General features: G+C 38.9%; 1 protein-coding gene across 2 annotated transcripts in view; it reads left to right on the top strand.

The window, feature by feature from the left end:
• LOC144973734 (uncharacterized) overlaps positions 1 to 9,003 on the top strand; it is a 40,550-nt gene that overhangs the window by 24,463 nt on the left and 7,084 nt on the right. For both annotated transcript variants that reach the window (XM_078916566.1, XM_078916565.1), the window contains exon 2: positions 6,898 to 8,377. In XM_078916566.1, the coding sequence (XP_078772692.1) occupies positions 8,317 to 8,377 (61 nt within the window). In that variant the 5' untranslated portion in view covers positions 6,898 to 8,316. The remainder of the gene's footprint in view (positions 1 to 6,897; positions 8,378 to 9,003) is intronic.

The raw sequence follows: 9,003 nt of genomic DNA, 5'->3' as shown, positions 1-9,003 counted from the left end.
AGCTTTATATAGAGCAATATCCACTAAATGTGCTCAAAGCGCTTTACAAGGGGTCCCTGGTCAACAGCAACATTAAACATTTAGGACGGAACATGACGCCTGTTAGGCGATATTACAATATTTCAAACAAAGACCACGCTGTTAACGGTCAGATACTCATTTTACACCTGAGTATGGTGAGAGAATGTGAGTAAAGAGCCTTCTCCAAGGACTCAACTATGCGCCGAGCGCGAGGCTCGAGCCCTGGACCTTCCGATCCGAAAGCGAGTGTCATTCCACAAAACCACATAGCCGCACAAGACCATCGATAAAGTAACCGAATAACACAGTGACCCAGACAATTCACATATCTTTTTCTTCTTTTCTTTTATCGGCGACTTCAGTTTCTAATTTTGAAAAAAAAAATGGTATCTAATCCTTGTTTTCGTTTTTCCTTAAAAATTTGGAGACATATTATTACTCGTACTATCAGAGTAAATCTTACAACACGATGTAAGGCAGATGGTTGAATTAGCTCGGCTGTCTAGACCTAGAATTGATGACTGATAATGAGTTGGGTGAGTACGGGCATTCTCACAACATGGTCTTATTTAAACTTGAGCTATTTATGTCACCAAACATTCTGTAACAGTTAACTGTCGTACTCTGGAAAAATAAACTTTAAATTGTCATGCGGATCTAATTGTTTCCATTAATTTCATGATTTTGTAGACTGGTTTGTAAATGTTGACCAGTAAAATACATGACATCTGAAACAATGTAAAATCATAATTTATCAGAGACTTATGTGTGTTTATTATCGTTGTTGCTTTCATGATTATTTTTGTCATTAATATTTCATTGTGCTATGGACTTTGTACATTTACGATTCATTCGATCTTGACCAATGTTCAATTACCAGTATTCTATGACAGTATTTTTCGATTTTACATTGCCATATTGATACATTTTTCCTGACATTCAAAGTTGTGTAAAATAGTCTGTGAATGATACAATGCAAGCTATATGAGATTCTGTAATTATAAACTATTGTATAAGGATTAAGGATAGTTCCTATTAAGCCTTTAGTAAGATAAGATAAGATAAGATAATATCTTTATTGTCCATGAAGGCAATTTTTCATTTGGTTACAGCATATACATGATATATGCAAACATACATAAATGAAGCAACAAGTGCAAAAATACACATACTCACACACGCACAAACGCAAACTCACAGACTCACAATTAAATAGGCTTCGTGTAGCCTATCTAAAATGACCCTCATCTTGGCAAAAACTCTCAACCTGGGACTTCGCGAAGTGCTGGCCCGAAGGCAGCAGCTTCTAATGGTGATTACAATACTATGTTATGACGATCTATTCATACTGAAACCACCATTGAGTACAGACGATACTGTTATTTTGCATTTTATTTTATTTGTTTTCCAAGTTAATTTGTGTATTGTTGTGCTGACGAAGGGTTGTACCCGAAACGTCTATTGTCTGTTTTGTTCCCATACGAAGCCTCTCCATTTTCACGATCACCGGCTTCAGTTAGCCCTTATCGTTTTCGACGATCTATCCAGGATGCAAAACTCCGTACCGCAATCGTGCACCGTCGCAAATCCGCCCGGAAGTTTCGTCACAACGCACAGTTCAACCAGATGCTCTACGCATGCGGTTTCGGGCTCTTGACCACAACGGGTACATCATGGACAGGTGGCAAGTCCCCACTGACGAAGTGAGCGTGAACGACCGAAGCCGATTGGCTGTCACCCAATGTCTCCTCTTGCTGGTGGAAAAGTCTGACAACTAAGATTTCTCCCCCAGTGCCAGTGTATCACATCCCAATACCTTAAAACCAACCTGGCTCGACTGGGGATCGAACCTCAGACATCCTGATTACCGATCAGACGTGCTACCATTAAGTTACAAAGGTTTTTACCTAGTTGGAACGATCTAGTGCTTAGAATATCCCTCACAAGAGTGCGCGGTTCCGCTTTGACTCTCTCCGTACCAGCCATTTTCAAGATTTTCCCCAAAACTTCACACCCAACTAACACAAAAATAGATTTTTTATCACTCAAACACAATAGCAGTAAAATTCTTGCGATAAATAATGTCTTTAGCAAAACATAGAACTCTACAACACATTATTCATTTTCTTAAAATTTCATGATGTACAAGAGAAATTTGAATAAGAAAAATGTTGGTTGTATCGTAACGAATGTGATCTTGACGATTTTCCTATAGTTGGTAAGAAGAGGGTTAAATCTTCGCCTGCATCACAAAACACAAACATTGAACACGAGAGGACGAGGACGAAGACGTTATAACCAGTCTGATGAACAATCTTCTTTAATCTTTTGTGTAATGTAATAATATCATCAAATAACCTTCTTACTTAGGCAGCCCTTGGGGCGCCCAACTTGAGCCACAAGTCTTCGCCATTCTGTCCTGTCCTCCATAAGTGTACGCAGCTCCCGGGTGTTGTCCATTCCTCTGTCATCTAGCAGACAGTCAATGTATGTTGTATTCTGCCTGCCTCTGCTTCTGGTTCTCTCAGGTGGTTCCCATAGCACAAGATTATTCATCGAATAATAATATACTAAACAAAGTGTTAAAATACTAGATATGATAATGTCTCTTACTGGCAAGCCTTTCACTTGACAACTTCTTCTCTCCTCCTTGTCTCAGGCGTTGTCATTTTTGTCTAACAAATCCATTTTTTTAAAAAATGTTTTGGCCAGAAAATTGTTACTTCAAATATCGATCGATAAAAATGACCTTTGACTTATCAAAGTTCTGAGACTTTGAAATAGCAAGATGGGGAGATATTCCGTAAGCTCCTCTTGGTAGCATCTCTTTCAGTTTGTATTTTCACCGTGGATCTTTCGTCAGGTGTTTATTTATCCAATGTGTCAATGATAGCAGCATTTTAAAAACTTTAGAACAAACCTTGATAGATAAGTGAAAGTTTAAAATGTCCTAATATGACAATTATTTTGGTTCTCCGCCGCCTTTTTGTTGTTGAAGTATTGAAAAGTAGTGTAAAGAAGTCCTAGGATTTTTTATCTATTAGGGTTAGCTCGAGGTCGGAGGATTTTTTCTTTTTCTTTTAGGGTTAGTGATAGGTATTAATTAGTAAAGGTCCTAGGGTGTTTGTTTTTCCTATTAGAGTTAGATAAAGGCACTAGGTTTTGTTTTTTCTTAGGGTTAGTTCAAGGAATACTTGGGATGATTCTCTTAGCACGAGGAGCTAAAGGAAGGCTTCCCAATTCGTAAGCTGAAAAGTTTTTGTCATCTCAATTCTATCGTTCTATAGAAAAAAAACATTAACAATTTTTTGAAGGAAAACTTGTTCATCAATAAATATTTATCTATTAAATGACTTTTATCTTCTCAAAAACTCAGTCCCAGGTTTGAGAGTTTTTGAATTGATGGGGGTCATTTCAATCGATCGATATTTGAAGGACGAGTATTCAGGCCAACATTTTTAAAATGCGTTTTTTCATAGAATGGCCGACCCTACCTTCATCACCAGCACAACCACCATCATCACTACCACAAAAACCACGACAACCACCTGCACTAGAACCATGACACCACCACCACCAGGACTGCTACCATAACCACCACCACCACCACCAACACGACTACCACCACCACCACCACCACATTCAACCAACTCAACTGCCACCACTTCCACAAAAACCACGACAACCACCAGTAATAGCACCAACACGACTGACACCACCACCACCAACACGACTGCCACCATAACCACCACCACCACCACCACCACCACCACATTCAACCAACTCAACTGCCACCACTACCACAAAAACCACGACAACCACCAGCACTAGAACCATGACACCACCACCACCACCAACACGACTGCCACCATAACCACCACCACCCATGGGCGTGGCTATATTGGTTGATTTGGTGCCTGGCATCGTTCCATATTTTTAAAATGAATTACAGCATTTTAAAAATAATAAAACTGAGAAATGGTATATTCTGCCTCTTACTTATTTAAATAAGTCTTTTTTTTTAATGTTTTTTTCTTTGTTTTGTTTTTATATATATATATATATATATATATAGCCTCTTTTAAGTAATTTTCTTCTTATTCTGGCACCACCTTAAACTGTAAGCATGCCACGCCACTGCCACCACCACCACCACATTCAACCCATCTCAACTGCCACCACTACCACAAAAACCACGACAACCACCAACAATAGCACCAACACGACTGCCACCATAACCACCACCACCACCACCACCACCACCACCACCACCACATACAACCCCATCTCAACTGCCACCACTACCACAAAAACCACGACAACAACCAACACTAGAACCATGACACCACCACCACAAACACGACTGCCACCATAACCACCACCACCACCACCACCACCACCACCACCACCACCACCACCACCACCACATTCAACCAACTCAACTGCTACCACTACCACAAAAACCACGACAACAACCAACACTATAACCATGACACCACCACCAGCAACACGACTACCACCATAACCACCACCACCACCACCACCACTACCACCACCATAACCACCACCACCACCACCACCGCCACCACCACCTCATTCAACCCATCTCAACTACCACCACTTCCACAAAAACCACGACAACCACCACCACCACCACCACATTCAACCCATCTCAACTGCCACCACTACCACATCAAATACATATAAAAAGCATGATTGAGATCACGTAGCGCTACCACAACCATCAATATCCCCAGCAACATCAACACCATCTTCATCCGAGACGGCTTTCCGGCCTGGGCGACATCTCTAGGGGGTGACTTTAATTAAACCTCACTCTTCGACTTCGTTATCCTCGTCGTTTTCATCGTCATCATCTTCACCATTATGACCATCATCGTCATTATCGTTGTCATCGTTGTCTGAGCCCGTTCTACATTTGCCGCCATGTCTGCCCCTCTAGTTTAAAAAGCTGTAAATCTTAAAATAATTCCTATCACCTCGTGTGACATACTGCAGACTTAATGAGAGGAGCGGATGGCAATCTGACATGGAAGCATGTCTAAGTCATTAATTCCAATGACCTCCCTGAGACCTGTCAGAGTTCTTGACGACCGTCTGCTGGTCTCTCTCTCTCTCTCTCTCTCTCTCTCTCTCTCTCTCTCTCTCTCTCTCTGTGTGTGTGTGTGTGTGTGTCTCTCTGTCTCTCTCTCTGTCTCTCTCTGTCTCTCTCTGTCTCTCTCTCTGTCTCTCTGTCTCTCTCTCTGTCTGTCTGTCTCTCTCTCTCTCTCTCTCTCTCTCTCTCTCTCTCTCTCTGTCTCTTGTCTCTGTCTGTCTCATCTCTCTCTGTCTCTCTCTATCTATCTTTCTCTCTCTCTCTCTCTCTCTCTCTCTCTCTCTCTATATATATATATATATATATATATATATATATATATATATATACATCCATTTATCGATCTATCTATCTCTATCTATCTACTATCTTACTATCTATCGTTATTGCTATCTATACATGTATTTATCCTCTTTCGGTCTCTCCCCCCCCACCTCTCTTTCTCTCTCTCTCTCTCTCTCTCTCTCTCTCTCTATCTTTTTTTTTTTAATCCGTCCTAATTCTTCGTGCTATCAATAATTTGTCCAGATCGCTCTGATCTTAAAATCAAATATTCGGATCGAACCTTTAGCAGTCAGGTCAGTCTTTGGGAGAGACTTTTGATCGCAAAGTAAGAGAACTATGGAGATTCCCGTGGCCCAAACAACAAGAGATGAAGTGAGTAGGAAAATGCCAGGCGGAGTTGTCGTACCAGTAATGTCACAGGTTCAAATCCCCATCACCGCCGCGAAAAAATTTTATTCTCTATTGTCTTCTGGCACTTTCCTACTCACTTCATCTCTTGTTGTTACCAACATAAGTGCCTGCTCCACTCACTTTTCTGAATAAAAATTCACCCGTTGCCCAAAGTAACTTTGCATTTGCTTAAATAGTAACTAGATATAGTAAGGCCCATCCTCGAATATGCAAGCGTAACATGGGATCCCTACACCAAAAACTGATATCAACAAGATTGAAATGTACGAAATGGACCAGCAAGGAAAAAGACTAATAAGGGGGCAGCGTGACTCAGAGGTACGGTCTTTGCTTCCTACCCGAAAGGAACCGAGTTCAACCACCCGCCGTTGCGTTGTGGCCTTGAGCAAGTCACCCCGCCCTAGCTCATTTTGCGGCGCTGCTCTGCGGCTGACGCCTGGGTTATTCCAGTCTTTCCTTGGAATAGACCCTAAAGACAAATTTCCCCTTGGGGATGAATAAAGGGAATTTTTTTTATTATTATTATACTCGTATAACAGTAGAAGAACAAAACTAACAGAAAGCTTAGGTCTGGAATAAATTGCTACATCGTCGCGAAAGAAACAAGATGTACCTCCCAAAAAATTTAATACAGGCAACACCAGCATTAAACTTCCCAACTACATTAGACCAAGAAGCAGACTAACAAGGTGATACGGCCGTCAGCAAACTACCAATTCAAAACACCAAGAACAGACACCCGCCTACACTCTCTCTCTCTCTCTCTCTCTCTCTCTCTCTCTCTCTCTCTCTCTCTCTCTCTCTCTCTCTCTCTGTGTGCCGTTCGTTCATGGAATGAACTCCCTCAGGAGTTGTTAGAAACTAAAAACAATACAGAATTTGAAAGGGTCTTGGAAGCCGTAGTGATTTATTTCAAATCCCTCCTAACTTTCTCATGATTTCAAATTAGCTTTATCTTGATCGAATTTTTCATTATCATTGCATTATCATCATCGTGATCATCATCATCATCATCATCATCATCATCAACATCATTGTCATCAAATTTTTTATCTCTTTAACAGGACACAGACGAATGCTGAAACTGACAGACCAACACAATTGTTAATGTTGTGGCTTTTTAAAACAGAGTAACAACCCGGTTTTGATTTACACGATTGATTCTCTGGACATCGAGACAATCTTCAAACAATTGTCAACAACAACAACATTGATATAACAATTGTCAACAACAACAACAATATTGATATAACCACAACATCTAGAGAATTACAAAACTTTCAGGCGGTGAACAGCGGATTATACATCTTATTCCTATCGGATATATCAGACACTATTTATTAGCATTGATAAAGAGAATGATTCTTCATTTGAGCGTGAAATATTAGTACAAATGAAAAGATATCAGTGAATAGATTTTTTTGTGATTGATATGATTACAGATTATTGTATCAATGTTGACTGTCGACCAAAATTTCTCGGTTCATGAATGAAGATTTATGTGGATTATCGACTCTTTATCGCATTGATCAGATTTTGCAGCCAATCTATTTATTCTAAGAGTGCATATTTTTAGCGGATTTTTTTAAAGTCGTGAAATGTTCGGTTTCCGTGATATTTGTGATTCCTACAAGCTCTTGCTAAAGAGTGAATCTTAAAATGTATTGACACAATTCCTCGTCACCTAAAGAAACACGGTTTTAAACCGATGATTCTAATCACATTTTTTAAAACATGGTTCGAAACGAAGATCCTCGTAACATAAATTAACATGGTTTTCAACTGATGATTTCTTGTGAAAGCTAACAAAAAAAAAATAATAGAGCTTTTATATAACGCAATATCCAATAAACGTGCTCTAAGTAATTTACAAGGAGATGTAAGAAATTAAAGCGGTTCTTTGTGGTTTTACAATAGCATTTACAGAGGTTTTCATATCAAGTTTAAGTCCATATAAAACCGAAATTTCAGAAAAATCACATGACTTTTATTCAACTTTGAATAGCTAGATTTGTTTATCTTTGGAATATCAAAGTGACGCATGTCTGACGCAGACGGAAACTGAGAAAATTGTTTCTTTGCTTTTTACAGAGATCAGAGTTTTAAGAAACTTCTAGAGTTGTAACCCAACAAACAAACTGATTAGTGTTAACCGTTGACAACTAGTTCATTAGAATACTAACAAAAAAATAAAATCATCGTCATCAACAACAGCAAAAATATCAACATTGAGACGACAGAGACTAAAACAACAACAACAACAACAACAACAACAACAACAACAAGATAACGGTGTCACATCGACTGAAATCGTCTAAAAGAATATCAATAATAATAACGTGATAATTATCGATTCGATGTACAAGAATATCGAAACATCAGTGGTCAAACTACTACTGATGGAGTCATTTCCCAAAGAATCTAGACGGGTATCGAATCGACCAGCCATCCAAGATATCGAATATCGGATTGATTGAGAGATCATGGATATATTACGACTACAATACATATTACTACTGGTGTTGGGCTGGATGTACTCTACAAGTAAGTCAAATTAAACAAATGTGACCCTTCGCCTCAAAACGGTATTAAGTGGGGTTGGTAAAGATGTTGAAAATTGTATTTATAGCCAGAAATATCGTGTTGAGTTTGTATGTTTTATTGAAGAGAATGGATACCATATTTTAGGGTGCTAATACCAACAATTTATATTTTTGACCAGTTTAACGTTAAATTCGGCTTTTAAGCATCTGGTTCGTTCCGACATAATACCGTTTTGAAACGATGGGTCACAAATAGAAATTAATTTTTTTTAAACGTTATAATAAAAAATGAACACTATTGTAAAGCAACGTTCACAAATAATGATCTACGCATTTTGTCAATAAGTTCACGTGAATCTCGTACAATAGCCAAAAGCGTATTTAATTCGTTGAATAAAAACTAATTTTACAGCTTCGAGAAGAAAAACAAAATCCCAAACATGGAACGTTTCGGACTCAAACCCCTTCTTCGACCAACAAAAAAACCCCAAAAATTTCAACATAAATACATTACTCAAAATCACGATCGACAGCAGAGAATTTGTTCTTTTCTTTTTTTTTCAAGTCTGTCATAATCAATTTTTGTTTATTTCTTTTTTTTTACAATCGACAGTTCTGGACGCTTAG

The sequence above is a fragment of the Berghia stephanieae genome, chromosome 5 (assembly GCF_034508935.2).
Source record: "Berghia stephanieae isolate SIO BIC M18660-M18661 chromosome 5, UCSD_Bste_1.3, whole genome shotgun sequence".
NCBI classification, from domain to species: Eukaryota; Metazoa; Mollusca; class Gastropoda; order Nudibranchia; family Aeolidiidae; genus Berghia; species Berghia stephanieae.
Note: the sequence above shows the minus strand (reverse complement) of the source record. Positions and strands in the feature narration are given on the sequence as shown.